The sequence below is a fragment of the Eucalyptus grandis genome, chromosome 8, assembly GCF_016545825.1.
Source record: "Eucalyptus grandis isolate ANBG69807.140 chromosome 8, ASM1654582v1, whole genome shotgun sequence".
Classification (NCBI taxonomy): domain Eukaryota; kingdom Viridiplantae; phylum Streptophyta; class Magnoliopsida; order Myrtales; family Myrtaceae; genus Eucalyptus; species Eucalyptus grandis.
In genome coordinates this window covers 59,494,559-59,512,795 of record NC_052619.1, presented here as the reverse complement: position 1 = coordinate 59,512,795, position 18,237 = coordinate 59,494,559, and the positions used below count along the sequence as shown (strand labels likewise).

The 18,237-nt window shown below is 39.3% G+C and overlaps 2 protein-coding genes across 2 annotated transcripts; one reads left to right on the top strand and one right to left on the bottom strand.

The window, feature by feature from the left end:
* Nucleotides 1–532: 532 nt before the first annotated feature.
* On the bottom strand, nucleotides 533–1,059 carry LOC120287412 (phosphoenolpyruvate carboxylase kinase 2-like). The gene is made up of 2 exons (XM_039300197.1): nucleotides 780–1,059; nucleotides 533–666 (listed from the first exon to the last, which is right to left on the bottom strand). Exons 1-2 carry the CDS (start codon nucleotides 1,057–1,059, stop codon nucleotides 533–535), a joined length of 414 nt encoding a protein of 137 aa, XP_039156131.1.
* A 14,100-nt stretch (nucleotides 1,060–15,159) lies between these two features.
* On the top strand, nucleotides 15,160–18,032 carry LOC120287411 (disease resistance protein RPM1-like). Its single transcript, XM_039300196.1, has 4 exons — nucleotides 15,160–16,027; nucleotides 16,448–16,590; nucleotides 17,116–17,382; nucleotides 17,496–18,032. The coding sequence occupies exons 1-4, from the start codon at nucleotides 15,160–15,162 to the stop codon at nucleotides 18,030–18,032; spliced, it is 1,815 nt and encodes a 604-aa protein (XP_039156130.1).
* Nucleotides 18,033–18,237: the final 205 nt, after the last annotated feature.

Genomic DNA, 18,237 nt, shown 5'->3' with positions numbered 1-18,237 from the left:
AATAGAGAATGGCAAATGATATAGAGTTTACAATCAAATGCTCGAGTATTTTTCACATCTTGTTTACACCTAAATCCACCATGTTTACAGATAAGACATCTCAATTGGATGTAAACCGGTCAGAACAAAATATCACCGTGTGTTCGGCTCGTCTCGAAGGCTCCACCGTGGTGCGTTATTGAGCCTGCGGTCAAGTACCTTTCAGAGCCCTCTGCTGCGGCGTCAAAAGTAAAACCACCGATGTTCGTCCTTTTGTTATTTCTTTTATGCGGCTAAAAATCAAGAAAAAATAAACTCTTCTCGTTATACGCCTAATCAACAGTAGCATCTCTTGTACGGCCTTCAGAGTGGTCAAAATCTGATCGATCAATCTTGGATATTTACATACTTGCGACCACTCCGAAGAAAATAGATAAAGTAACATCTCCTATCTTGGTTGAACTCTAGCAGAAGGGCTCCAATAAGTTTACCAATCAAGAATACCGGTCCAACTCATCCGATTCAGATCGGGTCTCAAGTTCGGTACATCATTTTAGTATTGGCAGTCCACGTCCACCTCCTCGTCGTACTCCCTCCCCATCAGCACCTCCGGTGCATCGTAGTACAGGGTTCCCATGGCAACCACCACAGACCCGCCCTCATGCGACCAGGCCACCGAGCCGAAGTCTGCCAGATTCAGGACGTCCCTTGAATCGAAGAGCATGTTCTCAGGCTTCACATCCCAGTGAGCGACGCTCAGGGGTGGCAATGCATGAAGGCGCAGAGGAGTTGCCCCATACACGTGGTGGCCTCAGGCTCGGGGAGGGCCATACGGGACGATATGCGGCTGTAGAGAGTGTCGAGTTCGTAGAGCTCCAGAATGAGGGAGAGGCGGTCATCAGTCTCGCGGACCTCGAGGATCCGGAGGATGTGAGGGTGAGGAGAGAGGAGGGTCATGAGGTTGGGTTCGTTGACGAGGCATTGGTGGTAAGTGGCGTTGGATAGACGGCGCTTGTCGACGACCATGTAGGCGGCGAAGGAGAAGCAGCGGAATATGGCGCCAAAACGGCTGTGGTCCATTTCGTCTGGCAGCTGCTAGCCGCTCAAGTGTTTTTGCTCGTTATGGGTATCTTTCTATATCTGTTTCTTCTCCGACTCTCTCTCTGAATTTGGTTTTCTCACAGGTGGAGACTTTGCTTTTAATGGGAGGCGATAGGTTTCTTCTATTTTGGAATAGGCCAACGATACTCGCCCTACGACGGAAGACGTGGGGAGATTGTCTCGAGTTGAGATAAATGGTTGTTAATTGCATTTACAAGTTAGTTATAAAACTCATTCCCTAACAAATTGATTTATCTATTACTAAGTAAAAGGTTTTTAAGCGACGACTTTGTCAGAGAAAATTCAAACGGATGGATCATGTTAAACACGAACACAAAAAGTCTATCATATTACTTGTTCAATTATATTTGTAATTAATATTTAAGGATAATTTATTTTTATTCTAATTTTAATTTAACATGATTCTTGTCCCTTTATGAGAGTGGATGCGTGCCATGAAAAAAAGAGATGAATTGAGACGACTAGTACTGGTCGAAGCGGGGAATTTAGGTTTAATTTAACATCACCAAGGGTAGGGTGATGAGTCGTGTTTCTCCCTTGTAGATCAGAGTGATGCATTGGCCCTTGCCAGTTGCCAGAGTCAACAAAGAAATCATCTTTATTATATTGGTTGAAGTAGGGAATTTAGGTTTAGCTATCGGCTAGAAAGCATTGACACTCTTTGAGAGCTTTCGTATCATGTTGGATATTCCGACACGTGTTCGCACTCTTTGATACTTTTCGACATTCAGTCAACAAGTATCGGAAAATCTGACACCTAGTCAACTCATCCAACACTTGAGTTCATAATTTTGACACACGAGTTCATAATTTCAACACATGATTTTGTCATACACAGGGTCAATTTGACAAATTTTCAATAAATGATTGGTCAAAATGTAAATATGTAAAAAATAAATATATAAATAAATAAATAGAGAAAGAAAGAAAATCTAATGTTCTCTTTTTCTTTTGATACTTACTTCCCGTGATATACAATTTACCCTCCAAATTTGTTTGCTTTCTCTTTTCTTCCGACACACTTTGACATACGAGTCCAAAACATGAATTACTTGTTTTTTTTCCCCTTCAAGTTTTATGAATTATTAGAACGGAGTGAATTTTGTTAGAAAAGTAGAAAGCTATTGGGATTTGGGAAAATTGTATATTGCTTTCACTTGATCTTTCAGTATGTAATTACAACCTATTTATAATACAAGATGTCTAAATAATTTAGGGAAGAAAAACATACACAATATCCCAAAGATATACATAATATTCCCACAAAATATTCCCTATAATCAAAATCAATCAAGATCAATTAGCATTGGCAACAATATCTTCAACACTCCCCCTCAAGCTTGGCGGTCTATACACATCAAGGACACCTAGCTTGTTTAGTAGATAGGAATGTTGCCTTTGACATAGGGCCTTGGTAAAAATGTCCGCGGGTTGCTTTGTCGTTCTTATCCCTCTTGTTCTAATCATCCTATTATGGATCTTGTCTCGGATGAAGTGACAATCAATTTCTATATGCTTCGTCCTTTCGTGGAATACTAGATTCATTGCAAGCTTTAGTGCAGCATCATTATCACAAAATAGGATAGTGGGCTCTTTTAACTGTACGCCAAGGTCTTGAAGAAGGCCTCTTATCCAAACTATCTCACAACTAGTCTCTACCATTGCTCGATATTTTGCCTCTGCGGATGATAAAGATGCAGTTGATTGTTTCTTTATCTTCCATGAAATTAGAGAATCCCCCAGTTTTATACAGAAACCTGTAACTGATCTTCTACTCATGGGACAAGTAGCATAATCCGTGTCACAATATGCTGTCATCTCCATATTGTTGTCTTGGGATAGCAATATTCGCAATCCGGGACATCCTTTCAAGTATTTTGTGACCTTCAATGCTGCATTCTTGTGAGACTGTTTCAGAGCATGCATAAATTGACTAAGAATCTGGACTGCATAATAGATGTCTGGCCTAGTCATGGTCAAATAGATAAGTTTTCCAACGAGTCTTTGATAAGCATAAGGATCTTTAAGCAAAGGATCCTTGTTTATGGGTGACAATCCTTTGTCATATTTAGCTGTTGTTAACCTGATATTCTGATCGATTGGAATAATAGCTGGTTTAGATCCCGAAAAACCTACTTTCGATATAATTTCTAAGACAAATTTCCGTTGGCTAAGACATATGCTCTTATTTGACCGCCCAATTTCTATCCCAAGAAAGTATTTAGGAGATCCCAAATCCTTAATATGAAATGTAGAATGCAAATACTCATTGAATCTCTCTATGGCAGGCGCATCATTTCCCATAATGAGTATATCGTCAACATATATAAGTAAATAGATTGACGACGTACCTTGTTTCCATGTGAATAAAGCATAGTCATGCTTAGATTGCTGGAATTTTGCAGTTGCAGGTGCATTGGTAAACTTGGCATATCATTGACGAGAAGCTTGTTTAAGCCCATATAGGGATTTACAAAGATGACACACGCTGTCCTCCCCCTGTTTGCGAAATCCCGATGGAATATCCATATAAATTTCTTCTTCAAGATTCCCATGTAAAAAAGCATTGTGGACATCCATTTGATGAAGAGGCCAGTCACAAATGGTGGCAATGGAAAAAGAGGATCATACGGTGACTTCTTTGGCAACAGGAGAGAAAGTTTATGTATAATCAAATCCTTCCTTCTGGGTGAATCCCTTCGCAACTAATCTGGCTTTTCAACACTTAATGGATCCGTCTACTTTGTATTTGATCTTGTATACCCATTTGCAGCCTATGGGTCTACGATGGGGAGGTAAACAAACAATATCCCAAGTCTTGTTCTCCATGAGAGCTTGTAACTCATCTTTCATAGCTCGTTGCCAACAAGGATCCTTGGCAGCTTCATCATAGGATGAGGGTTCCTGTTGCTCATAAATTCTATTGACGCAATCAGGGGAGAGATGGACAAAACTAACATAGGAGGAAATATGATATTGTGTACCATAATTTTTTGAAGAGGAACAAATGTAATCCGCTATCCATGTTGGTGGTCGAATTGTGCGTCTCGATTGCCGATGATTAATTCAGATGGAACATCAACCTGTGGATTTGTAGGAGGATTATCTGCCAGAATATAGGATTCCGAGGATTCAGGTCTTTCGGATATTGTTGAAGGAAGACTAGATATTTCATTATTCGGTTTCGTTGCAACATCTATATTGACATCGGAAGATGTTACAGGCGATATTACTTGCGGAAGCATAATCATAGGTGCCTGTGGAGGATCATCTTCATTCAAAAAGGGACGATATGACGTAGGGGGATCGTCTTGTTGATATGAAGATAACCTATCCTTGAAAGGGAAAACATCTTTATGGAACATGACATCTCTGCTGACGAAGAATTTTCTAGTAAATGGATCAAGAACCAAATATCCTTTTTGAAGGGTAGGATATCCCATAAATGTGCATGGAAGGGCGCGGGGACCTAATTTGTCCCAAGGGCCCATGGTAGATACATAGCATAAACACCCAAAAACACGGAGGTGACGAATGTTGGGACGTTTCCCAAACAATAACTCGAATGGAGTCTTTCCATTTAAAACTCGAGATGGCATTCGATTGATTAGGCATGCCGCTGTAACCACACAGTCCCCCGAACATGTATGGAATTGAAGCTTGATACTTAAGGGCTTGAGCAACTTCTAACAAATGACGGTGTTTTCTTTCTACAATCCCATTTTGTTGAGGAATATAGACACAAGAGCTCTCGTGAAGAATGCCATTGGAAATGAACAATGAAGAACATTCATGATTAAAGAATTCACGGGCATTATTAGTGCGAATCTGTTGTACGGATTTGTTAAACTGATTTTTGATTAGGATAAGAAAATTTTTGAAATATGAAAGTACTTGGGCCTTGGACTGCATAAGAAAAACCCAAGTTGCTCGAGTATGATCATCCACAATTGTGAGAAAGAAGCGTGACCCATCACGATGAGGGGTGTGCTATGGGTCCCAGATGTCCATGTGCAAGAGTGAGAAGGCTCTATTAGCACACGATGTACTTTGTAGAAAAAGGCATTCTGGACTGTTTAGGTAATGAGCATATAGGGCACTTGGGATGAGGACAAGCAGCACTATGGCCTAGAGGCTGATGAGATAAAGAGACATTTTTATTATAATTAGCTCTTATTGAAATGAAAGTTCTTTGGAAATGCTATCTAGAAATAAAGTCCCTTGAAATTTCTACTGAAGCCCATCAATGTCCCAGTCAAAAGGGCCTGAAAGAGACATCAGAATAAAAAAGGACCCGACATAAGTTGTCTTCACAGATTTTAGATACGGAAATGAGATTAAATTGGAAATTGGGAATGAAAATGACATTTTTTAGTGTGATGGAAGGGCTAAGCTCATCATCCTCAATTTTATCTACCGAAATATCGTTGCCATTTGGAAGACAAATAGAAGTACGAGTTGAGGACTTGTCTAATTTTGAAAAGAAACGTTCATCACAGACTATATGGTCACTAGAACCTGAATCAATAATCCATGCTTTGCTCGAAATATTACTCATCAAACAATAAAAAATACCTGCATAGCTAGGCATCTTTTCTTGAATTCCTATATGATTTAGGGCCCTTATGATTTGTTGGAGTTGATCATTGTTGATGGGTTGATTCACCTTAGCATTTGCTGCAACAGAAAAATCTCGTTCCTTCTTTTCCCTTGGTCTTCCATGCAATTTCTAACAATTTTCTTCGATATGATAAGGTTTTTTGTAATAATCACAAAATTTACCTTTCCATTTGTTTGAATTATTTCTATTCAACGATGTGGCCGAATTTTGGCCGTTGGATCGCTTTTAGACAGGTGTTGATGAGCCGTTGGATTGGGGCGCTGCAAGGACGAAGGGTGAGCCGTTCGATCTTGCAAAGGAGCCTTCACCGTCAAATCCAAAGATTAGATCTCGGCCGTTCGTCCCTTACGAGCCGCCCGAGTGGTCCGATCTCCTGAAATAATCTTGGCCGTCCATTTGATGGAAATAAGATCCATCTTCTTCTTCCTCCTGCAACCCTAGCGCCCTTGGTTTCTTCGGCTATCCTCCATGGCTGGACCTTGAAGTCATCAATCGTTGCTCCGACAAAGCTTTGGCCGCGAGTACGACGCGGTCACCCATCTTCACATACTCAGAGAACATTAACCTTTGAGATTCTTCTTGAACCGCAAGCTAGTATATAATTCTTCTTGAACCGCAAGCTAGTATATGCGGTTGAGCAGGGGACCGGATCCATGGCCAAGATCTGGCTTCAAAACGGTAAGTATGACTCATTTAGAATGAGTAGGAACCTTGTGACCTTCTCTCGGTCCTTCATGGTTCGGTATTGAGTCAAGGTTGTCTCGGGTCCCTGCAATTTCTCTTCTGCCATTTCAAGTTCGTTCCATAGGGTAGATAATTTGTTGAAGATGGCCGAGATCGACAAATTTCCCTGTTTGAGATCGATAAGGCTTGAGTTAGTGTGAAGATTTTAGCCCTATCTAGCTTCTTGTACATCTCCCATAAATTCTCCCAAAAAATTTTCGCGTCTTCGATCGGTGGCATGCTGGCGGCAACCTCCGCCGTGAGACAATTTCCCATCCAGTCGAATGAGCTGGTTGCACTTTCGCCATTGTCGCGCAAGTTGGTTGTCGGACAGATCGGGACCGTGCCATCCAAAAAGCCTTCTTTATCCTTGGTTACAAGAGCTGGCTGAAGTTCACGAGACCACAAGGAGTAGTTCTCCGGTCCCGACAGCTGTTGGGAGATCAGTCGCAGCTCCGGTCCGTCACTGTGGCGGTGTATAATGGGTCTCCAGGTTCCAGCCGACCGCCGCCTCCGGTGAGACCTACAAAAGGGAAAAAACCAGGTCCGTAGGTCGGGTAGGGATTGCCTCTGAAACCCGGTGGACCCAACCCACCGTGATCCGGGAAAGACCAACCCGCCTCGTTTCCAGGCCCGCCCCAGCAACGCGCGATGGGCTTTCTTCCGGCCCACCACTTCTTTCAGGCTCGTTTTGAGTTGGGCTCTAAGTTGGGCCTCCTTGGTTTGGCTGAATTGGCATAGGTACCCACTGAATATATGGGCCTGCAAAGACATTTCCAAGATGAAATCCTGAGTTGGGCTGCACAAGGCCCGATTGACCTTCATTTTTGATGGATTTGTTTGATGTTCTGCAGGGACACCGTCTCTTCTTTGATTGTCGAGAGATTGTTGATCTCCCTCGATGCGCTAGAAGTTGAATCCTCAATCTTCGACATGATACCTCCCTAAAGAAAAAGGTGTTGTGGAAGCTAGGCCAAGATGGGAGGCTTTGATACCATGTCAGAAAAGTAGAAAGCTATTGGGATTTGGGAAAATTGTATATTGCTTTCACTTGATCTTTCAAGTATGTAATTACAACCTATTTATAATACAAGATATCTAAATAATTTAGGGAAGAAAAATATACACAATATCCCAAAGATATGCATAATATTCCCACAAATTATTCCCTATAATCAAAATCAATCAAGATCAATTAGCATCGGCAACAAGTATCTTCAACAAATTTGTCAAATTGAAATAATGAATAATATTGATAAATGGTAGATTAATATTTTCAGTATAATTCATTCTAGGCTCTTTTTATTATTTATTTATTTAGGAATTTGAATCAAATTAATTTAATAAAATAATATATGATAATTTGTCATGTATATATAAAAATATACATTAAATATACAATGTATCCCCAACATGTAGGAATTCTCTATTTTTTGAGGAACAACATATCGATATATTACCACCCTGCGGTGGACAAGTTGGTTTGCACCTTGACCCCTTAGCTAGAAGGGTAGAGGTTTGAAACTTCTCGCCCCCATTGCGCGACTTACCTGCGACGCCGTGGGAGATGGGTCCCTGCGGCACCGCCCGAGTTTGCGTTGCTGGGCTGCTGGCTGTACGGCGGTTCTCGGGTCATCATAAAAAAACATGTCGATATATTATGTCATGTTGCGTGTCGCGTATCAATGTTGATATCATTTAGATAATTGGTCGTCAAACCGAAAGATATAAAGAAGGACAAAACGAAAATAAGGAGATACAAAGAGAGAGACAGAGAGATGAAGAAAAGGATGGATTGGCCTTGGGCTGTTGTACCCTCAATATTTCCTTTTCCTTTTCCTTTTCCTTTTTTTTTTTTTCCTTTTCTTTTATTTTTCCTCATTTTCTCTCAATTTCCTGTTCGATAAATTTTAAGGTATTTACATTCCGATCCTTCACCTCATCCTAAAACGTGAAATTAACTAATAATGCTTCATCTGGAAACTAGTGAAATAACAAGATCTTTATTATTCGAACACACCTTTCTCCATTTTTGTTACACAATGTTGAAATACTATCTAATAAAAGATATAGGCGTTACAATGAATATTTGTGTGATAAGAAAGACTCGAAGTCAAATGGGAATTTGATGCTGTTACCTATTCACAATCTGGCTCTTAGTGGTCAAAATGGAATACCAATTCAAAATGTATTGACTGCGTATGATTTTAACATGCGCCTTATTTATGTTGGGGATGAACATTTCTCCATGCACATTGCTTTTTAATATTTCCAGTACCTGAATAAACTTGATATATGCCTCATACTACAGATTAATTCTTCATTAATCAAATAATATGTACGCAAAAATTCATTATGTCTTCTGCAAAATTGAATAATTTTCTTTTATGAAAAACAGAGCAAGGGAAATACTACATGCGCCCCACGTTTCAGTCACCAATAATTATATTATTCTTTTATGGGGATGAATTCCCACAACCATTTTAATGAATGTTTCGTTTTACTGTTTTCCTTTGTATTAGCAATGACAACTACATGGACAGAGCAGCAAATCCATTCTTCTGGGACTCAATTTACATTCTTATAACTGAAGGCCAACCATGTTTAGCAGTTGGTAGCCACCGTGCTCGAGTGTTTTTTGCTCGTTATGGGCATTTTTCCCACAGCTGGCGACTTTGCTTTTTATAGGAGCCAACAGGTAGCTTCTATTTCGAGTTAGGCCGAGGATATTCGGCCTGCGACGGAAGACATGGAGAGATTGTCTTGAGTTGAGATAACAGCTTTTAATTTCATTCACAAGTTTGTTGCACAACTCATTTCCCTAGCAAAATGATTCCTGTAACATTTAATAAAAGGTTTATGAAAAAGAGGTGACAATTTTGTCAAGAATATTCTAATGAGCGGATCATATTAAACAAGAACCGAAAACCTGTCATGTTACTTTTTTCTATCATATTTGTAATCAATCTTTATGGCCATGTTCTTGTTATTCCAATTTTAATTAAACATGATTCTTGTTCATTTATGAGAGTGGATGTAAGCTATGGGAAAAAGGGATGGAATGGGACGATTAGTACCAGTGATCCCTATTTTGAGTTGGCAAGCCCATCACCACAACTCATTCAAGGTGTGAGTAAAAATATCTCCTCATAAAATCATGATTTTGTGAAAGAGGTTGACCATTTTCCTACTAGCCTAACCTATTCGACGGTGGAAATGATCATCAATCAATTACTTGATTTAAAGGCAAAAATTGGATGTGCCATTGATACAAATCGGAACCATATAATGGACTACAACGAAGCATGCCTCTTGTCTCTCCCCGTCATGACGAGCAAAAACTAACTCGCCCTTGAAGCTAAAACAAAAAATATTTTTTTTCCTTTTTCTTATCATTTTGGAATTATTTACTTCTTGTTCATAAAAGAATTTGAAATGAAGGTTCATCAGATGAAAGGGGCTATGTTAAGCGATTCATAAGTCAATACTCATGTTCAAATGATCAACACCTAATGTTGAACAGGACGGATTGATAGAGGGAATCTTACAAAGCATAAGGAGACAAAAGAGACGAAAAAAGTACAAGTTATGCATCTTAATCAATGGAAACGGACTTGCATCGAAGAAGGGCGGAATCAATTTGTGAGGATTATCAGCATATTGCCACAGTTAGTCCCTTACGTGACAGAAATTGCAATAGTGAAGTTAGCAGAAAAAGGGAGGTGGAGGTGAGAAAGCCAAATATAGTTAACGATAGTTAATTTCGAGCATGAAGACCATCAATCTTGTGCTTAATGAGAAAATATTGGGTTATCATCTAACAACCGCTCATTATCTCAGCGACATTTTAGAAAGAATGATCGTGTCCTGGATAATTACGCAGCTCACTAAGTTCAAGTCATCACCTATTTAGGTACTTCGGATAGCAGTTCTAAGCAAATGTCATAGTATGATGCGAAAATTATTGAACCGAACGGGTCCATATGCCTTGCGTTCATCAGAACTATTAATTTTTACAAGTCCCATGCGTAATTCATTGTGTTGAACAAGTGTTACGGGTGCAAATGGATCAAGAGTGCAGGCACTAGGCTCAAGCGATTATAATTTAGTCGGATGGGTATCACAATCCTCCTTTTAAATTAGAATGCCTCTGCACTGCAATATATGTGAGCTTTTCCAAATTTCTTAAGATCGTTGGGTGACTTAAATTTGTCACCTGGACATATTGATTATCTTACCCATATCGGATCAAAATAAGATATTTTATAGCTGATTTTAATTATTTAAGAGGAGAAATGTGGTACTGATCAAGCCTCCACAATAAAGCAGATATGGCACATAAATCAGTTCAAGTTCTTCTTCAAATTGGACAACCCAACCAGTTAGAATAAAGCAGTTCTGATCAGGACTTGTACTTCATCATTTTCTCATCTCCATTTCACCTTGCTCTACGAACCGAGAATACACTAGTTCGGGGAAACCTAGGTGGAGCACAATGGCAAATAACGGAAGGACTTAATTTGATCATTTCAATAAGTGATATAATTTAATGAGACAAAAAGTGAAACTTAAAAAATAAAATTGGAGTCAACCCTCTAAGAAAAAAATGTCAATTCTTTCTCTGAAAATATAAATGCCTTTACCTTGGATGCATAAGGCCTCATATCAAAATATAATCTTCATCCACAAGGCGCTTTCTGGAGTTGCAAGAAGCAACAGCTTTAACCAAGAAGAATTTCACAGTGCGTTTTGGCAAAAGTTATTTGTGGTCGGTAAATTTTCTGGTGAGTAGCCATTCTCCTTTGTTTTGGCGGTTCTCCTTATCTTTGTTTAAAAAAAAAGTTAGTACAATGATCAGGAAAAAATATTTAAAGAAGAAGAAAGCAAGGTGCAACTTGCAAGTTAAATATATTTGTCTTCAAATGTTCTATAACATCCCCATTGATATCTTCTAAACTCATTAATAAAAAAATAGCATGAGTACAATTTTTTCCAATAACATGCTTTAGGTTTCAAATTGAGGAGAAATAGGAAACAGAGAAAACGAGAAAAACAAAAGAAAAGGGAAGAACCTTATGTTAAGCCCCTACGGAAGGGAATTCCACATCACCTCGCTGGTGTTTAAAAATCTCCATGGCTACTCTCCACTAGCAACTTAAGCTTTTAGGGCAAGACCTTGTAATCATCGTTTTATTCACCATACATGAGATTAAACATAGCAAGTGCTGTAATATTCGTACAATATTTACTGGAGTGTCATAACTCTGCAAGTCCTTCTATCTTGACATATAGAGATTTCAGAACATGAAAAATGGATAAAATCGAGCTTCCTGTTCAAACGTGGGAGAAAATCTTACAAGAAAAATCAAAGATGGTTAAAAATTTACCAAATGAAGGTGCAAAGTATGTGGAATCTAAAGTGAAAAACAAATTAATTAGTCAAGTCTTCGCACTGAGAGTTACCCAATTGCAGTTTTCAAAGAAAAATGATGGTAAGAGCCTTTCTCATGGAGCTTTCCATGGAAAAATAACAAATATAATCCAGGAAAAGATATCGAGTCGATGATGGGGACAGATGACATAAGTCAGCCACTGCCGGTTGAGCGATGGGCCCGGCGCAGTTCTTTTCATTTTTTTTTTTTAACTTTTTCTCCGACTTTTTGAACATGGCGTGGACTACTTAATTAGCACCAAACCATAACATGATTTATTAAACACGCCATTAACAAATCATAGTGGAGTGGTGAGTGGAAATTTGTTGCCTTTGTATGGAATCGAGCAAAGTATTAGACATGATTCGGTTTTGTAAAGACGTCACTTCAGCAACTCTGCAGTGAAAGGCAAAATTACGAAACTTCTTAGTAAGAACCCAAACATTCCCTATTTGACTGAACATCTGTTTGCAAACTAAACGCAAAGGGAAAGCCAGCTTAGAGAGAGCAACGAAGAAGAAGAAAGAATGATTAAAGACTTCTCAAATTTTTAAAAGGGCGGCCCTAATCTGCATCGTGACAATCACCCTTATGGTCTCAAAGCATGGTCTACTTAGCACTACTCAAACGCCCACTATTTTCTCAAAACGTAAAACTTTGCCACGGGGCCCAAACGCAAAGGGAAAGCCAGCTGACTTTGCCGAGTAGATGACCTCAAAGTGCATTTGGATGTTCATTCAAAAAGATCCTTTCTTTCGATTTCAAATGGTACTGGATAAAGCTGCTTTTTTCTTCTTTAGGAAGCTATGATCTTGTGAGATCACTGAGCAAGAGAAATCATTGTATGATGCTTATGTCGCAATATGATGCAGAATTATTATATTGAATGGGCCTATATGCCTTTCGTTCATCGGAACAATTAAATTTGGTAGGTCTCATGTGTAATTCATCGTGATGAACAAGTATTAGTGGTGCGGATAAATCCAGAGGGCAGGTGCCGAGCTCATGTGATAATATCTCAAAAAGGTGGGTACTATAGTCCTCCTTTCAAACTAGAATGCCTTTGCACTGTCATATACATGAACTTTCTCAAATTTCTTAAGGTCGTAATATGACTTAAATGGGTCACTTGTGCATATTGATTACCTAACCATATCGGATCAAAATAAGATATTCAACGGCTAATTTTAATTACATAGGAGGAGAAATGTGATACGAATCAAGCCCCCACAACAAAGAAGATCTAGCACATAAATCAATTCAAATTCATCCTAAAATTGGACAACCCAACTAATTACATGGAATTGGTTAGATGATTAGGACCTGTGCTTTATCCATTTTCTCATCATACATTGGCCTTTCTCCATGCCTCATATATCATGATTATGCTGATTTAGGGGAACCTAGGCGGAGAGGGTGGTAAGGGTTGATGGGTTGCTTACTATGCTACTTGGGCAATTTGACGGAATGGTCAACAGCCAATAACGGAAGGACTTGATCCAATAATTTCAGTAAGTTGGAGGATTTAATGACAAAAAGAGTGAAACTTAGAGGGTTAAAACGTAGGTAACTTGCTAACAAAAAATATAGATGTTTTTTCTCTCAATGCATGAGGCCCCTCGCAACAAAATATAATCTTCGTTCACAAGGCGCTTTCTAGAGTTGCATGAACCAACAGCTTTAACCGAGATTAGTTTCACAATGCGTTTTAGCAGAAGTTGTCCGTGGTAGGTAAATTAATAATAAGAATAAAAAAAAAAAATAATAATAATAATAATAATAATAATAATAATAATAATAATAATAATAAGTGACTATGATGATCAAGAGAATTACCAATTTGTGAGGGGCTATTGCGGCGGCCATATGCTCTAAAAATTTGCCGTTGGGAGAATTTTCATCTGCATTTATATTAGGATAAGAAATTTTTTAAAGCATAGTTCTTATTTTGTTTTGTCTTTGCACTTTCCACTTTCCAAATGTTGTCGTAAGGAGGAATGGTCAACGCAGCAGTGCAAGAAACTCTAGTGCTAGAGTAGTGCGAAGTAGCCCATACATAAAGTTGATCTGATGATTATCATGTGCGCAGGTGGAGCGCACACTTCGATAATTTTAAAAAACCTCCCTTCTTCTTTTCTTCGCCATTGCTCTCTCTCTCTTTCTCTTTCTATCTTCACTATTTTTCTTCCTTCCTTCCTTCTTAAGGTAGACTATGGATTTCCCCTTGCATTAAGTTTAAGTTTGCCAATGGGAGTTTTCAATGAAAACTGGTCGCCTTCATATGGAATCAAGCAAATTATATGACATGATTCGGTTCTCTAGAGACGTACGAATTGAATAAGCCATTAACAGATCAAAGAGGAATTCTCCGTGAAAATTTATTACACTTGCATGGAATCAAGTAGATTATTTGACATTATATGGTTTTGTAAGGACTTCATTTCAGCGCATCATCTCTATAGCAGAAGGTAAAATTACGAAACTTCCGAAGTTGGAATCCCACATGTTCCCTATCTAATTGAGCACGCAGCTAACAAATCAAAGAAGTGGTTTTACTGAAAATTTGTTGGCCTTGTATGGAATCGAGCAAATTATTTGACATGATTTGGTTTTGTAAAGACTTCACTTCAATGTATCATCTCTACAATGGAAGACAAAATGACGAAATTTTCGAGATAAGAACCCAGATAATTGATATCTGATTGAACATGCTATTAAAAAACTAATGTGGAGTTCTCACAAAAATTTGTCGTCCATATAGAAAATCAAGCAAATTATTTGACATGATTAAATATCGTAATGACTTCACTTTAGTAAATCATTTCTATGGCAAAAGGCAAAATTACGAAATTTTTTATGTGAGAACCCCAAATACTCCCCATCTGACTTAACATCTATTTGCAAACTAAAAAGCGAAGGGAAAGCCGGCGTAGAGAGAGCAACGGAGAAGAAGAGAGAATGATTAAAGACTCCTCAAATTTCTATAGGGCCCATCAGCGCCTGTGGCAATCACCCATTGGACTAAAAGTATGGCCTACTTAGCACTACTCAAGCACCCAATATTTTCTCAAAATGAGAAACTTGCATTGGACCCCAATGACAGGTTTTCTTTACTTTGTTAGTGTGATCATAGGAAGACGTCGCCGAGTTGACGAGCTCAAGCTCATTTGAATGGTCGATCAAAGGATTCTTTCTTTTATTTCAAACGGTACTAGATAAAGCTGCTGTACCCTCTTTCTTCTTCAGAAAGCTTTGGTCTCACGAGATCAATGAGCAAGAGAAATGACTTCCGCAGTGTTCTCTTTGGTCGAGAAGCTTGCCAAGTTGGCTGAGAAAGAGGTGAAACTATTGAAAGGGGTACGCGAAGAAATTGCATTCATCAAAAGAGAGTTTGAGCACATAAAGGCCTTCTTAGCAAGTGCCGAGTCGTCACAAGAAGATGACCTTGAGTTGAAGGTATGGGTGAAAGACATCATAGAGGTTGCATACGACACGGAGGATATTCTGGATGAATTCACACTCAAGTTGGCAAGAGACCATGGGCATGGGTTCACAGGGTACCTTCGCAAGATCAAGTCATCCATACAAAACTTGAAAGCACGCCATCATATCTCCTCCAAGATAGCTGATATCAAGTCAAGAGTCAGCAACATTGGCGAAGGGCATCAGCGATACCATTTCAAGTCTTATTGCACAGAGCAAAGTGTGAGCACATTCACCGGAGGCACCTCATGGCACGATCTCAGGGAGGGCGCTTTTCTAGTCGACGAAGGTGAGTTGGTGGGGATTGACGAGCCTAGAGAAGAGATTGTCAAGTGGCTTGTTGATGAAGAACCCAGACTTGAAGTTGTATCAATCTTAGGGATGGGGGGTTTAGGGAAGACTACTTTGGCAGGACAAGCCTACAACAATCAGCAAGTAAAAGCCTACTTCCAAAGCCATGCATGGATCAATGTCTCACAGTCTTACAAGATTGAGGATATTTTGAGGGACATGATTGTACAACTTCATAATGAATTTGAGCAACCAATCCCTCAAGGAATCGAAATCATGAGAAGCATGAGTCTCAAGCAAATGGTGAAAGACTTTTTGCAGCAAAAGAGGTATGTCATTGTTCTAGATGATTTATGGGACAAGGAAGCACTAGAAGGTATAAAAAATGCAATGCCCAATAGCAATTTCTGTAGCCGAATATTAATCACTACCCGCATAGCTCATGTTGCTATGGTCTCATCCAACAAATCAAAAATTTATACCTGTAAGCCCTCGTCTTCAAAACATTCATGGTCCTTATTCTGCAAGAAAGCCTTCCGGGGGAATGCCTATCCTCCTCACTTGGAACAAGAAAGCCTTTGTCGACAGATTTTGAAAAAAAGTGAGGGTTTGCCACTTGCCATAGTGGCTCTTGGTAGTCTTCTCTTCACAAAAGATGTTCATGAATGGGAGATGATTTCTCGCAGCCTTGCTACAGAATTAGAAAGCAATGATGTGATGCAAAATTTCAAGAAAATTCTTAGCTTGAGTTACAATGATTTGCATTATAACTTGAAAAGTTGTTTTATGTACTTAGGAGTATTTCCAGAGGATCATGTGATTGAGTGTGCGAGACTCATCCGTTTGTGGATTGCAGAAGGGTTTGTTGAGGAAAGAGAGGGGATGACACAAGAGGAGGTTGCTCAAAGATACCTGAAGGAGCTTATAAACAAAAGTTTGGTGCAAATTGTAGGAACAACTTTGGACGGACGAATAAGAAGTTGTAGGGTACATGACCTAATGCGTGAAAGTATCCTTTCTAGGCTAAGGGATATAAACTTTGTTTCATTTGCATCTGAGCAAAGAGTAGAATTACACAAAAGAGTCCGGCGATTGTCAGTCCAATATACCTACAACAATGCACTAGAGCAGCTTGAATCTCCCTAGCCTACACTCTCTACTCATTTTTGGGTTAGCAACATTGTCTATCTCATATGAGCAATTTATTCCAAGTGGATGTCGGCTGCTAAGGGTATTAGATCTAGGTGATTCACCCTTTCATGAGTTCCCTCAACAAATACTAGTTCTATTCCACTTGAAGTATCTAAGTCTCGAGAAGGACTAAGGTGTGTATCATTCCTAGATCAATTGGGAAACTAGAAAATCTAGAGACTTTGGATTTTAAACACACATTGGTCTCTGAGCTACCTATGGAGATAACTAAGCTCAAGAAACTACAGTATCTGTTGGTGTACAATTATGCAGATTTCACACCTTCTCGACCATTTTGTTCTATTACGGGACTTTCGGCTCCCAAGGCATTGGAGCATTGGTAGCACTGCAAAACTATGCTATGTAAAAGCTGGAGGTGATCGGAGCAAGAATACAATGCAAGAGCTAGGAGAGTTATGTCAACTAAGGAGACTGGGTGTAATGGACTTGAAGAAAGATGATGCAAAGGAACTATGCCACTCCCTCAAGAAGATGACCGACCTTCGATCACTAGTGGTGGTTGCAGAAAGTGAGTATGAAGTTATTGATTTGGATTTTCTATCTTCACCACCCCGACTCCTTGGGCGTCTATATATCAGAGGATGTCTAAAGAAGCTACCTCATTGGCTTTCTTTGCTGAACAATTTGGCTAGAGTGCGTTTGAAATGGAGCAAATTAAAATCGAGCCCCTAATTGCTCTCCAGAATTTGCCCAATCTCGTGGAGCTTGAATTGGATAATGCCTTTGATGGAGAAAAATTGGTTTTTGAGGATAGAGGGTTCCTAAAGCTCAAGCAATTAAGCCTTGCTAATCTTGAAAATCTAAGATTTGTGTTGATGAATGGTCAGGCAATGCCTTGCCTCCAAAGTCTCTTCATTTACAAATGCAAGCACTTGGATTGGCAATTGTTACTAGTTGTCATTCACAACCTCACCATCCTCAAGTATCTCCAATTCCGTGAGATACCAGAAGAATTTGCTCTTGCGTTCTATCCATACAGTAGCAGCAAAATGATGAGGGAGGGTATTATGCAAAAGTGCTATGAGGAGGTGATGGAACGTAACCCTAAAGTTTACTTCGTTTGGTGGGAAGAGGATCACTGGGAGCTATATGATCTAAGCCTCGATTCCTATAATGCCATCAAGGGTAAGGTGATGAGCTGCGGTGACGTTCTTCCTAAAGTTTCATAGATCATAGTGATGTATCGGGCCTTGCTAGCCTCCTTCATCCGTCATGGATCGGTAGGGACCTATAACCATGAGAAAGAAAATCTCATTTTTTATGATTTCTTCCATTTTCAGTATTTTTATCTTGGACCTTTCATTTTTTTTTTTTGTTCAAATTTACTGCCCCTAAGTCCCCGGCACTACCTTCTTCTTCTTGTTATCTTATTTA